This window comes from Eubalaena glacialis, unplaced genomic scaffold (assembly GCF_028564815.1).
Source record: "Eubalaena glacialis isolate mEubGla1 unplaced genomic scaffold, mEubGla1.1.hap2.+ XY scaffold_847, whole genome shotgun sequence".
Taxonomy (NCBI): domain Eukaryota; kingdom Metazoa; phylum Chordata; class Mammalia; order Artiodactyla; family Balaenidae; genus Eubalaena; species Eubalaena glacialis.
Genome location: NW_026871748.1, coordinates 22,815 through 38,414, shown reverse-complemented (window position 1 = coordinate 38,414; position 15,600 = coordinate 22,815). Strand labels below are relative to the sequence as shown.

The following is a 15,600-nucleotide window of genomic DNA, read 5'->3' as shown; positions in this document are numbered from 1 at the left end:
CAGGGAATGTCATTAGAGATGCTATGCAAGTTGAGACGATAAAAGTAAATTACCTCCACTGAGTAAATCACCTGTAGTTCAGAAATAGCAAAAAAGTTGGAAAACTAATAGAGCATAGGGGTAGGACTGATGGGATGTGATTTGTCTTTTTTAATGTACAGTCCAACGGCAGCTCTCCCTAGATTTTGTGCTAAAATAAGAGCATTTTCACACATTTTAATTGCTCTGTGATAACAACAGTGTGAACTCCATGCACAAACATTTATCTACTTAATTTTGCTCTAATTTCAGTGTAGCAAGCATTTACCTTGTAAGTGGGAGTAACTGTCCGTTTAGTAAAAAGAAGTCCCTTCTCACATTGCTAATCCTGTTGTGCATTTCTGTAATAAAGATTAATAACAAATGGCCTTTTATATTTTTCCATTTTTAGCTTGCATTTATAGAATACCATTTGCAAAGTAACATCTTTATGAACTAGAACCCTAATTGCTCCTTAAACATTAGTAAAGAATATTTAAAAATTGTAGAAGTTAAGGTTTCACAATATTTCTGATCAGGATTTTAAATGAGGCTTTTTTGCCTTTATAAAACTTTATAGTACTTGGTGCTATAATGTTCATGATAAACCATATAGAACTGTCTTTGAGGTACATTTTTTAAATGAGATTTATATAACTTAATAGCTGTCTAAATTTTTCAATTATTTTCCAGACCTGTCATTTACTCCATCATTTATAGTGATGCTACAGGACGGAGAGGAATGGATAAAAACATTGGCGAGCAACTCAATAAAGCTTATGAAGCCTTTCGACAGGCATGCATGGATAGAGATTCAGCAGTAAAAGAACTACAGCAAAAGGTATGTGGTTTTGGTTTTGAAAGTTATTTACCCTGGTAAATGGAATTTGAGTGTTGTGCAATGGAAAATATTATATTGTTAGAAAGTGCCTTGAAGAACTAAAACACAGTGATATATTAATGGATGAAATTTGAGATTTTTATTTGCTATCTTTTTTAAAACCATTGTGACCTGTGGGAAGAATTCATTTTAAGGTGATTGTATTGAGGAAAGATAAGAATGTTATCTTCCATAAATGATTTTTAAATAAAATGACAAACTGAAAGTCAGAAGTATTACTATCTCAGCTAGTTTTATTTTTTGGTTTTTTTTTTACATTGTTATTTGGCTGGTGAGAAGACTATACAAATCTTAAAATATCCTGGAACTAAATTTGTTATTAATTTATAATAGTCTTCCATTCTTTAAATGTAACAGTTAAAAATCAACTATTTCAGTGAAATCTTTAGTGGCTTACCAGAATGTTCAGCTTTTTTAAATTACTCCTGTACACATAAAACTTCTGTTTAGTGCTTTCAGTTTCAAAAGAAAGTAAATTGGAAGAAAGGTATACCCAGGCAAAAATTACTTGGTCTAGTAGTTACCAGGCACATGTCTGTTATTGGTCCATTATAAGGTTTTCACTGGTCTACAGCAAAATGAGAAAAATGAGAATAATGTAATGAACTTCTTACAATGCTAAATTTATTCCGTTTAAAATTCTGTCCTTTATTCTGATACTGTTTCCATGTTTCTGTACTGTCAGAATAAAGAGCAAAATTTTATTAACATATATATTCATTGAATGATGATCATAGAGTTTTTTGTTTGCTTGTTTAATATCATTACTTAGTGTTTTGGGGGTCCCCAATACCACCCACACATTCTGCGATTCTCTAGAAGGACTCACAGGACTTAGTATACTGTCATACTCAGAGCTAAGATTTATTACAGAGACATTGTAAAGATACACAGCCAGATCACTAATGGAAAAAGACATCAGGTGGAGTCTAGAGGAATCTGTGCGCAGGCTTCCTACGCTCTTTCCCTCCTGTGAGAGGTCCCACAGAGTGCACCCTCTCTCCAGCTTCAAAAATTCACTCAACACACTTGCAGTGTTTTGGCATGGGGAACTCCATTTGAGACTCAAGAGGTTGGGTTTTTTTAAGGGCTGGTTACATAGGCACCCTCTGTCAACCAGAATTTCAGATTCTCAGAAAGAAAGTAGTTATTCACCATAAATCTCATGGTACAGTCTAAGTAGGCTGGCACAGCATTTAGAATCTCATCACTTAAATGTTTTCAAAAATCAAGTTCCCAGATGCTGTCAAGGGCCAGCCTTGCAAATAGGCCTTTCTGAAGATAAACAGCCTAAGGCCTGCTATGTTAAATTATTCCTGCATAGGCAGTTGAAAGTGGAGGATCTTATGTTGGTTCCCTCAATTAAAAAAAATAAATTTACTAGCCTGTGAAATTCTGAAGTCTAAGAAATATGCTAGCCATGCGGTTCTTAGTTTCTTCCATAAATATAGGAACTACACAATTCCCTTCCTCCTTTCCATTTGATACATCTACTATAAAGCTAGCTGTTATACATACTTCACTGCATTCCTCAGAAATTATCATTATTCTTTGTGATTCTCCTTTTGATTTACAAAAGAATACTGACAGTTATACAGGTAAACTTATTGGGCTAGAGGTCTTCATTAGGGGTGCATAAGAGAAACAGAGATGGGATAATGACAGGCACTTTCTCGATTATTGAAATGAAGTTTGGATTTCTTTTCCCTTCCAGTTCATGTATAAGGCATAATCACTTTTTAAAAAACAAAACAAAAACTCCCAGCTTTTATTCTTCTTATTTTCCCATTAGGTTCATTAAGAAACTTCAACAATGCTGTACGTGTTCTAGAAAAGTTAGGAAACACAGAATTAGGGAAAAGGAGTATTGAGATATTCTTGGGTTAAGGCAGACACAGGAATTTCTCTGTCTCCTCCTCTTTCTGCACTGGCCAGTGGTAAGCAATTGAAAACTTTTGTAATTTAATCTCTTATCTGCCGTGGAAGAAACCTTCACTCACAGCAGCAGTTATCTTAAAGAGGGGAAAGGGAAATATTTTTTTACGTTTCTCAAGAACGGGAAGAAAAAATGTATACTATATATTCTTATATGTTAAACTCTAAATATTCTGATTTATTTAAGAAACATTATTGAGTGTCTGCTGTGTTCTGGGTCCTTAATGAGGTTCTGAGAATACTGAAATAAAATATAGTTTATGTCCTTAAGGAACTTTCAATAAGTAAAAAAGGAAGATCAAGTTATTACCATAGCATACTAAGTGCTACAGTAGAGATCTGTGCAGGATAATATGTGAGCACAGAGAAGAGGCATCTGTCTCAGTCTGGAAGGATCAGGTCATAAGTCCACTACTAAGCCCAACCCTTTAGCTAAGATTAGGAGGAGTTGGGTAAATTAGGGAAGACGGATCCTGCAAGCAGAGAGAGAATAGTATATAATAAAATCTTGGAAGTGAGGGAATGTATGGTATGTTTTATGTACCATAAGGTGATTCTATGGCTCCAAAAGGAACTATAGGGCAGTATAGGAAAAGAAGCTGTGAAGGTAGATTAGAGCCCTGTCTCGATGATTATGACTATGTAGTTTGTACTGTATTCTTACTCATTCAAAATTTATTGAAGGATTTAATATATGCTTTAGAAAAGTCTTCCTGACAGTGGGATAGAGGATAAATAGGATAGAGGATAGTCTGGAATTCACTCAACAAACATATATTGATGCTAAGCAATGGTCTAAGATCCAGGAATATAAAAATAAGTGGCAACCATCAAGTTGCATTTTAATATATATATATATATATATATATATAAAAAATTATATTTCTATTAATATGCATATATTAAATACATATGCTTCAATTTACAAAAGAAAGAATGAATGCAATCATTTCAAGCGATCAAAATGAGGACTTAAACATTGGGAATAAATTTGGGAAGAAATCTAAGACTTATTTAGGAGATAGAATGAAAAGCAGGTGGCATCTGAATGTAGGCCACTTCTGAGGGTGATGGCATAGATTCTAAGATGATACCCATGTATCTGGAAGAGAAGACTGGATTAATCGTGGTGCTGATGAACTGAAACCAAGAATGGAGAAGAAGGTTCAGATTTAAGGGATTGGGAAATAAGATGTATAATTAGATTTTAGTTATTAGGTTTGGTTACCTATGGGACATGCAGGTGAAAATGTCCAATGGATGGTTGCAAATATGGACCTAAAAGCCTAGGTAGAGTTCTGAATTGGAGATTATAGATATAGGTTATAGAACAACAGATTTCATCATAGCCTTGAATGTTTATAACATTTCTGAGTTATATGTATGGGGTGAAGGAAAATATGAAGGACAGGAGGGTAAGAGGAAGAAAATAAGGAAAACCAGTTGGTCACTGGAGATTCAGAAATAGGTTAAGGAATTTACTATGAACAAGAGGAGAAACACCCATTCCTCTAAGAATTGGAGGGAGCAAGAGAGAGAAATAGCTGCAAATGAAAATAAGTTTGCAGATAAGAGGTGGAGGTGGCAGGAAGTTAAAAGGGTTGTCATGAATCACTTATATCTGGAATCCAAAAAAAGTCAAACCTGTAAAAAACAGAGAGTAAAATGGTGGTTACTAAGGAGTTGGAGGGGGGCAGATAAGACTGATGGTGTTTAAATTTGTAACAAGTAGTAAATAAGCCATAGAGATCCAATGCACAGTATAACGAATATAGATAATAGTATTGTACTATAATTATTTAATGTGAAAAATATGACTACAACAATCCTATTACAATATATAAATGTATCAAAGTAACACACTACACCTTAAACTTACAAAATGTTACATGTCAAATTTATTCAATTTAAAAAATCAAATAAACAAAAAATAGTAGGGTTATCATATGAGAGTCCATTTTTTTCCTGTGAAATACAAGATAAGGTCATCTACTGAGTGAAATGATTTTAGGATATTCTGAAAGTGGTAATAAAGACTTGAAAGCTTCAGTTAAGAAAAGAAAGAAGAAAAATTTTGCATCCAGCCTTTACCATGAATTTTTGGTGGTGTCAATCCATGTTTGCTGGCTATTTTTTCAGCAAGTTTCTTGATATAGAAGTAGAACAAGTGGGTGGCCAAATTCAGGATTAAGAGATTGTAGAGTTAAGAGTAGAAGAATTTCTGGTTAGGTGGCCAGAAAGTGCATACTAAAGCAATTGAAATATGTGCTTTGCGATACAAGCTAAAATCAGAAAGAAGCTAATCTAGGAGGAATCTAACAGAGTAAGAACAAAAAGGGGGTTTATGGCTGAAGTGTTCATGAAGTGAGAGAACAGATACAGAGGGAGTAGAAGAATGTGAGAGTTCAAAGGATAGGTTATTGTCAATGAGTAAATATAGATGTTTAGGATCTTCTATCTTCATAATGAGTCATAAAAGTGGGTAGCTGGAATGAGATTGAGGAATTCAAGAAACTCTAAGACTAGAGCAATTCTCCTAGAATGGTGGTAGGTTTAGGAGCATTTAGAGGGACTGTTGTGAAAGGAAGAGCAAAAATTCTTGAATGTGAGGAAATGACTAGAATCTTGGAAGATAACTGTTTTGAGGAGAGACTGGTATAAATGAATGCCTTGTGAATAGTCTTTTGCTTAAGTTTAAACGAGTAATGGCCCAGAAGTGGCAATAATGAAGCAAGATCATACTTATCTTTTTGTTCTCCCACATCTAACTCCATCACCCAACCCCTGTGGTTTGATATGACACTAGACAGCTTCATATGAGGGGGTTACAGAGGCATCTGTATCCTCAAGAGACAACATAATTATTCCCATTTTAATGTGAGATGCCAGGCTTGCTGAAATGCACATTCTTAACCACTGGACCACCAGGGAAGTAACATGGCCCTTTCAAAAGAACAAAATAAATTTCCAGAAACAGCCCCTGAAGAAACACATGCATCAGACTTAATAGACAAAGATTTTTAAATAACTGTTGTAAATATGCTCAAAGAGCTGAAGGAAGCCAGACTCAAAGAACTAAAGGAAATCGGGAAAGCAATAATATGAACAAAATAAAAATTTTACTAGAGGGGTTCAAGAATACACTTGAACAGGCAGAGGAAAGAATCAATGAACTTAAAGACAGGTCATTTGAAAAAATGGAGCCTGAGGTACAAAAAGAAAAAAGAAAGAAAAGTCAACAGAACCTAAGGGACTTACAGGACACTATCAAGTGCAGCAATATATGCATCATGGGAGAAGGAGAAGAGAGAAGTTCTTTTGAAGAAATAGATTATTTGAATAAATAATAAAACTTCTCAAGTTTGAGGAATAACATGGATATACAAATCCAGGAAGCTCAACACACTTCATGTAGGATAAATCCAAGAGTCCTACATCAAGACAAATTATAATCAAACTGTTGAAAGACAAAGGTAGAATCTGGAAAGCAGCAGGAGGAAAGTGACTCATCATGTACAAGGGAACCCCAGTAAAGCTGTCAGTGGATTTCTCAGCAAAAACCTTGCAGACCAGAAGACAATGGGATGATGTATTTTAAGTATTGAAGAAAAAAAACTGTTAACCAAGAATTTTATATCTGGCAAAACTGTCCTTCAGAAATGAGGGAGAAATTAAAATATTCCCAGACAAACAAAAGTGGAAGGAGTTCATTACCCCTGGACCTGACTTACAAGAAGTGCTAAGGAATGTCCAAGTTGAAGTGAAAGAGTGCTAGAGAGTAACTTGAAGCCAAGTAAAAATATAAAGTCCTCTGGGAAAGGTAAATACATAGACAAATATAAAAATCAGTATTATTGTAATTTTGGTTTGTAACTCTGCTTTTTATTTTCTACAGGATTGAAAAGACAAATGTATAAAAAACAATTTTAAGTCTATATTAATGGGTACACAGTATATAAAGGTGAAATTTGTGACATCAATAACAAAGTGGGGGGCAGAGCTATAAAGGCATAAGGTTTTTGTATACAACTGAAGTTAAGTTGTTGTCGATTTGAGATAGATTGTCATAACTTCAGGATATTATATGTAATCTCAGTGATAACCAGAAAGAAAATATAAAATATGCACAAAAGGAAAGGAGAAGGGAATCAAAGTGTGTCACTACAAAAAAACAACTAAATACAGAGGAAGGCAGTAGCAGAATAAATGAGGAACAAAATGCTATAAGACATACAAAAAATAAAGAACAAAATGACAAAAGTAAGTACTTCCCTATGGGTAATTACTTTAAGTGTAAATGGGTCACACCCTACTCAAAAGACATAGATTAGCATAATGGATAAAAAAACAGGATTCCACTATGTGCTGTCTGTAAGACTCACTTTAGATTTTAAAACATGCATAGATTGAAAATGAAAGGATGGGAAAAGACTCCATGCAAATAGTAACCAAAAGAGAGCAAGTGTGGCTATTACTAATATCAGACAAAGTAGACTTTACGTCAAAAATTGTTACAAAAAAAGGGAGGGACATTACATAGTGATAAAAGGATCGTGGTATCAAGAAGATATAACAGTTATAAACATATATGCACTGAACATCAAAACTCAAAATTATACAAAGCACAAATTTATAGTATTTAAGGGAAGAAATAGATGACTACAGTAACAATAGGCGGCTTCAATATCTCACTTTCAACACTTCCATTAATGGATAGAACAACCAGACAAAGATGATCAATAAGGAAATGGAAGACTTGAACAACATCATGGACCAATTGGAAATAGCAGACATATACAGAATATTCCACCCAGCAGTAGCAGAATTCACATGTTTTTCAAGTTAACATGAAACATTCTCTAAGACCATGGTTTTTTTTTTTTAATTTATTTATTTTATTTTTGGCTGTGTTGGGTCTTTGTTTCTGTGCGAGGGCTTTCTCTAGTTGTGGCGAGCGAGGGCCACTCTTCATCGCGGTGCGCGGGCCTCTCACTGTTGCGGCCTCTCCTGTTGCGGAGCACAGGCTCCAGACACGCAGGCGCAGTAGTTGTGGCTCATGGGCTTAGTTGCTCCGTGGCATGTGGGATCTTCCCGGACCAGGGCTCGAACCCGTGTCCCCTGCATTGGCAGGCGGATTCTTAACCACTGTGCCACCAGGGAAGCCCTCTAAGACCATATTTTAAGCCATTAAAAAGGCACCATAAATTTAAAAAGATTGAAATCATACAAAGTGTCTTTTCTAATCACAGTGGAATGAAACTAGAAATCAATGGCAGAAGGAAAACTAAGAAGTTCACAAGTATGTGGAAATTAAATAACACACTCTTAAATAACCAATGGGTCAGAGAAAAAATCATAAGGGAAATTAGAAAATATCTTGGAGACAAATGAAAATGAAAGCACAACATACCAAAACTTATGGGATGCAGTGAAAGCAGTGCTGAAAGGGTGAAGAAAGATCACAAATCAGTAACCTAACTTTACACCTTAAGAAACTAAAAAAAGAACAAAATAAACCCAAAGCTACCAGAAAGAAGGAAATAGTAAAGATTAGAGCAATGATAAACAAAATAGAGACTAGAAACTAATAAAGCCAATGAAACCAAGAATCGGTTCTTCTAAAAGATCAACAAAATTGACAAATCTTTAGCCAAATTGATTAAGAAAAAGAAGACTCAAATAACTAAATCAGAAATGAAATAGGGGACAATACTACCAATTTTACAGAAATAAAAAGAATTCCAAAAGTACTATGAACAATTGTACACCAACAAATTGGATAACCTAGATAAAATCGACAAATTCCTAGAAACACACAACCTACCAAGACTGGAACATGGAGAAATAGAAAATCTGAATAGACCTATATCTAGTAAAGAGGTTGAAACAGTAACCAAAAAGTTTACAACAAAGAAAGCCCAGAACTTAATGGCTTCCCTGGTGATTTCTACCAAACATTCAAAGAAGAATTAACACCAAACCTTCCCACACTCTTCCAAAATATTGATCAAGATGGAACACTTTCCTAACTCAGTTCTATGAAGCCAGCAACCCTAATCCCAAAGCCAGACAAAGGCACTACAAGAAAACTACAGGCTGATATGTCTTATGAATATTAATACAAAAATCCTCAACAAAATACTAGCAAATGAAATTCAACAGCATGTTAAAAGGATTATATACCTTGACCAAGTGCGATTTATTCCTGCAATGCAAGGATGGTCAAGTGAATCAATGTAATCAAAATCAGTCAATGTAATACACCACTTTAACAGAATGAAGAGGGGGACAAAAACCACACGATCATCTCAATTGATGCAGAAGAATTGATAACACCTTTTTTTTAATAAAAGCGCTCAACAAACTAGGACTAGAAGGAAACTGTTGCAACGTAATAAAGGCCATATATGAAAAACCCACAGCTAACATAATACTCCATGGCGAAAGACTGAAAGCCTTTTCTCTGAGATCAGGAACAAGACAAGGATGTCCACTTTCACTACTTCTATTCAACATAGCACTGTAAGTCCTACGCAAAGCAATTAGGCAAGAAAAGCAATATCCAAATTGGAAGGGGAGAAGAAAAATTATCTCCATTTGTTTGCAGATTACTTGATCCTGTGTGTAGAAAACCCGAAAGATTCCATCAAACAAACTAGTAGAACTAATAAACAAATTCAGCAAAGTTGTAGGGTACAAAGTCAACACTCAGAAATCATTAACATTAAACAAACTGAAAAGGAAATTAAGAAAATTCAATTTAAAATAGTATCAAAATGAATAATATACTTAAGAATAAACTTAACCAAGTAGGCGACAGACTTACACACTGAAAACTACAAAATGTTGCTGAAAGAAATTAAAAGAAGAGGGAGTTCCCTGGTGGCTTAGTTGTTAGGATTCCAGGCTTTCACTGCGGTGGCCCGGTTCAATCCCTGGTCGGGGAACTGAGATCCTGCAAGCTGCACAGAGCAGCCAGAAGAAGAAAAAATTAAAAGGAGAAACATATGGGGGAAAGTCTGTGTTCTTGGGTTGGACCCTTACCTTTCACCATATACAAATTAACTTAAACCTGATCAAAGACCTAAATGCAAGAGCGACTATAAAACTCTTAGAAGAAATCATAGAGGGAGAGCGTCATGACATTGGGTTTGGCAATGACTTCTTAGATATGACACCAAAAGCACAGACAACAAAGAAAAATTAGATAAGTTGGACTTCATCAAAATTAAAACTTTTGTGCATCAAAGGACGCTATCAACAGAGTGAAAGGCAACCCAAGGAATGGGCGAAGATAATTGCAAATCATTTATCTGATAAAGGATTGATATTTAGAATATATAAAGAACTCCTACTCTCAATAACAAAAAGCAACGTGATTAAAAAATAGGCAAAGGACTTGAATAGACATTCTCCAAAGAAGTTAACACAAATGACCAATAAGCATATGAAAAGATGCTCGACATCATTAGGGAAATGCAAGTTAAAACCACAGTAAGACACCACTTTATACCCATTGGGATGGCTATTATAAAAAATAAAATTAAAAAAAAAAAACAAAATCAGTATTGGTGAGGATGTGGGGAAATTAGAACTCTTGTACATTGCTGATGGGAATGTAAAATAGTGTATCCACTGTGGAAAATAAATGATGTTTCTTCAAAACAAAACATAGGATTACCATATAATCTAGCAATTCCACTTCTGGGTATATACCCAAATGAACTGAAAGCAGGGATTCAAAGAGATATTTGTATGCCCATGTTCATAGCAGCCTTATTTAGAGACCAAAAGGTGGAAACAACCCAAGTGCCCCTCAATGGATGAATAGATAAACAAAATGTGGTATATACATACAATGGATAGACTAGTTGGATTCAGAGAGACAGAAAGTAGTAGGGTGGTTCCTAGAGGCTGGGGGAAGGGAGTGGGGAATTAGTGTTTAAAAGGACATATTCAGTTGGGGAAGATGAAAAAATTCTGGAGATGGATGGTGGTGATGGTTGCACAACAATGTAAGTGTACTTAATGCCACAGAACTGTACACTTAAAAATGGTTAAAATGGCAAATTTTATGTTACATATATTTTACCACAACTTTCAAAAAATCTATTACCAAAAAACAAAAATCAGTGTAGCCTAGATTCTCCTACTATCTATGTTTTATTGCTGTTCACCTGTCATTCATCAGTTTGTACAGATTCGCCTGCCTTTTACCACTTAGCTGTCCATACTCCAAGTCAGTTCTTCTCACAGCATTTCTTCTAGTTCACTGCAGTTTAAGACTCAGAAGCTCCTCTTTGAAAAATCAGTGTGCTACATCCATTTAAGAACATTCTGTCAAGCAAAGACATCTGAGTATTCGAAATCAATAAAGGAGACAAAGACAAATAAGGCAGGTAAGTGATTTTTTTTAAATACTATTGGCCAAAATTACAAAAGCAGCACATGCTTATTGAAAAAAATGCAAATAATCCAAGATACACAGAATATAAAGTGATGGTCCTCTCCCTCACTTCCCAGAGGTAGTCATTGTTAGTAATATATGTATATCCTTCCAGAATATGTGAATCATGTTTTTTCAAAAATGGAGTTATGCTAATTTGAAAAAGGTTTTAAATTTTTTAAAATGTCTTTATCTTCACCATCATCATCACTAAGATTTATTGAGGCTTACGTTTGCCAAAGTGCTTTACAGTCATCTGATTTAATCATTATACAGCTCTTATGAGGAAGAATTATCTTTCATATGAGGAAACTGAAGTACAAAAAGGGTGAAATAACTTGCCCATAACCACATCACTAATAAGTAGTAGAACTATGATTTGAAAAAAAAAAAATTGCTTGACCACAGATTTCATGTCTGTGACTTCTTTGTCTAAAATCATCCATAGTCTTTCAAGTTCACACAGAACTACCTCATTCCATCTAATAACTGATCATATCTCTTGTACTACCTCTTACTTAAAGCACTATTTTTCTTTAACATTTCAGACACCATATTTGATTTTTCTCATTCCTTTTTGGGTTGCAGTTCCTCATTTTTCTCTGTAGGTTTATTCTCTACTACCAGGTCACTAAACATTTGACTTATTCAAGGCCTTCTTTGCATCTTACTTTATATTCTTGTATGAGCTATTTCATCTTCTCCTGTGGCTTCAAATACCTATGACAGTGACTCCTAAATTTATCTCCCTACTCCAGATTTACCCTCTGAGCTCTAGACCCATATATCTTATTGTCACTTGGAAGGCACATTAAACTGAATGTCAGACCTGAACTTATATATCCACTATTTTTTCCCACCTATACCATATTAATGAGTATGAGTATGAGTAGAGTAATGAGTTCCATAAGGTACTGTGTGGAATAATACTGCCTTTTATTTATCCCAAATTACCTCACTTAAATTTCAAAGGATGATCCTTCATACTGCTACTAATATCCTACTATTGATCATCAAGTATATTTACTTTCCCTGGTCCCTAAGAGGTGTTCTTCTCTATACCAAATTTTCCATTATTACATCTAGGCACACCTACCACCATGACATTAAATTGTTTGTCTTAGAACCTCTAGTCTATAAGAAAACATGAATATTTTTAGCTCTTCCTTACAGTATAGCCTTTATTCTAGACCATATAAAAATGTCAGGTAATCCCAGAAAATACTGAACGAATTGTATCCTTTTCCCTCCTTCAATCCTTAAATTCATATTACTTCAGAAAGCAGAAAGGAGAATTAACTTTTTATGAATGAGTATATTTTACAAGAGTCACATACTTTATATGTAAATACTCCCAGCCCTACAAAGTTGGCATTGTTAACCCTGTTTTCAAATGAAGAAACTGAGACTCTCAGAAATAAGTTAATTTTTTAACATAAGTGGCAGAATCTATACTGAAACAGTTTATCTGACTCAAAAGTCCATATTCATTATACTAACCTAGTTAAATCACAGCCCATTCCAAGTTTTCAAACTGTTTTCTTCCCATTGCTATAAATAACCAAATATAATCTTCCCTATCCTTGGATAAATCCTTACTTTGTGATTTATACATCTCTTACTAAGAGAGGCTAGAGTATAAAGTTTGCCATTCATATTTCTTTTATTCATCCTACAAATAATTTATGATGTTCCAGGAACATAATAAATGCTAGGGATTCAAAGATACATAAAACATAAAATGTACCTTTTAAAGGATTCACAGTCTAATATGGCTTATTCTGTTTCTTGCTTTGTATAAGCACTTAGGTATACCCAGACTAAAAGGTCTTCTGACTGTTGCAAAGTAGAGGAATATTTTAATCACAGTAGCCCCTGACATAAACAACTTTTAACGTGCTTAAAGAATAAGAGAAGAGATTATTATATAGGGCAGTGGTAGAGTTGGCTTGGCCCCTGAATTTTGTGCAGATAGAATAAGCTATTGTTACAAAGAGATCAGGAAATACCATGCTTAAATAAGATAGAAGTTTATTTCTCTCTCATGTAACAGTCCAGAAGTGAGTAGCCAGGGCTAGTCAGGCAGCTCATTCACCCCTAAATTACAGTTTCCCTCTCTAGAATCACAGTGGCTGCTCTACTTGTTATTTCCCTGCCAGTAAGAAGAGAGAGAAGTGGGGAAGAGCAAGCAACTTCCTTTTAATGATGTAGTCCAGAATTTGGACAGGTCACTTCTGTTCATACCCTGTTAGCCAGAACTTAGTTACATGGTCACACCTAGTAGTGGGGAAGGCCAGTAAATATATTCTCTAGCTGGATGATCATGTGCCCACTTAAAAGTCTATATTACTAAAAGAAAGAATGAGAATGCGTATGTGGTAATAATTAGCAATCTTTGCCATATCTTGTGACTGACTAGTTAAGTTGCCTAGGGAGTTTCAAATATCACAAGATTCCACAGTGTGGAATTAAATATTAAATCAGTTTTATTATACCAAGTTGCTTGTCACTCATTTCTGCCACTGTCTTGTGGGAGAAACCAAATATATTTTTAAAAGACGTAAGTACCCTCTATTGTTTCTTTAACCAAGAGAAGAATCAGTAATAAAGTAATAAAAACATCTGAAAATTTAAAAACTGATTGCCAATTTAAAAGTCAGATTACCATATTCATAAATGATTGTTACAGAAAACTTCCTGCATTTGATCTGCTTGTCCCCAGAGCCTTTGTATTATGTAATCAGAAAATATCTGCTTGTTGAGAAAAGAAGTATTTGTCTCTTCTTGCCCAGTTCTTGATTAAAAGAGAAAAATCTACAATAACTTGTACAGAAAGGAAGAAATTTTCTTAATTCTAAAATAGTTCAGATGCTGTGCTATAAACTGCTTTTTCTTTGTACTGATACGTAAGGTGAAGGATATAAAATATTTCAAATCATCCTGTGTGCTAAGCAAAGAGCCTTATTGACTAACCAGTGGGTATAAGGTGAAAACCTCAAATAAGACTAAATTTATGCCATCTTTATATCATAAATCACAGATCTAAATGTTTTTCTGACAATAAATGTAAAGCCATAAGGATTGTGTTGTCAGATTGCTTTATTCTAGAGCTAGTCTTGACCCATGTGAAATGTAAACTCTCAAGGCTTATGTTACCTATAAAAGCTTGTAAAACATGTTTTAAAGGAATGCATAAAGGCGTAACGTGCCTTTATTTTACGTACTACTTTATTTTAAAATGTCTTTACTTTCACTTAAGATGTGAATGGCCTCATTATTGTGTACTACTCTTCCTTTTTTCCTTTCTTTGCTCCTCAAAACATTTATCTTGGTGTAAAGTGTCGGTAGGAATAAAGTAGTTCACTCTTTTTTTTTTCTACTGAAGCTACTGGTATTAGAATAAAGGTGCTTCTGGCTGTTTCTGATCGAAGCCTTATTTCTTCTATTGTACATTGTGAGTACTTTGCCATAAACTTGTTTTCCACCTATTAGAATTTAAAATGTTTGTATCCTTTGCTCCAGGTCTTAATTTTCAGAAATATGTCCTGTCAAAACTTTTAGGCAGGAATGCTAGGATATATATTCAAGAAGATTCATTAATAATTAGGAATATTTAAATTATGATACCCATTCAAAGATTGTTTTGAGCACCTACTCAATGTATTGTATCAGGAACTGCTCTAAGTTACTGGGTCGACAATGAGCAGCAGAAATGCTCCCTACTTCATGAAATGGTGGCACAGACTAGTTAGGCAGAGACTAGTCAAACAATCCTGTAAATGCAAAGCTTCAAACTCTGATAAGTATTAGGAAGAAAATTAAACTGCTTTTAAAATGTCTATTAGGGATTTGACCTAATTTAGAGAAGACAATTTTTATGAAGTGATTGTAAAGAGCAGTTAGGCTGTTGCAGTAGTTCATTAATGTTTGCTGCTTGAACTGTTACATCTACATTGGAAATGAACAAGTGGATAGATTTGAGAGTATTTAAGATTAAAATTGACACTTGGTGGTGGATTGGCAATAGAACAAGTAAATGTCAAGGATGGTTGTAGCTTTCTGGATAAATAGCGGTGCCATGTATTGAGAGAAGGAATACTAGAAAAGGACTGATTTGGTGGGGTTGCGGGGGGTTTGAGGGGTTTGTTAGTTGGAGGGAGGAGATCATCGGATTTGAGTAAGTAAAATCTGAAGTGCTTTTTCAGTAGCACTTGGCCACATAGATATAGAGTTCAAAGGAGGGTTCTGCTAGAAGGAGAATTTGAAAGTCTGGGAAATAACCAACCACTGGGAATGAGAT

General features: G+C 34.7%; 1 protein-coding gene across 4 annotated transcripts in view; it reads left to right on the top strand.

Moving 5' to 3' along the window:
* The first annotated feature begins 717 nt into the window (after window positions 1-717).
* Window positions 718-15,600, top strand: part of LOC133083907 (TRAF family member-associated NF-kappa-B activator-like) — a 37,679-nt gene continuing 22,796 nt past the window's right edge. For all 4 annotated transcript variants that reach the window (XM_061179836.1, XM_061179835.1, XM_061179838.1 and 1 more), the window contains exon 1: window positions 718-859. In XM_061179836.1, the coding sequence (XP_061035819.1) occupies window positions 761-859 (99 nt within the window). In that variant the 5' untranslated portion in view covers window positions 718-760. The remainder of the gene's footprint in view (window positions 860-15,600) is intronic.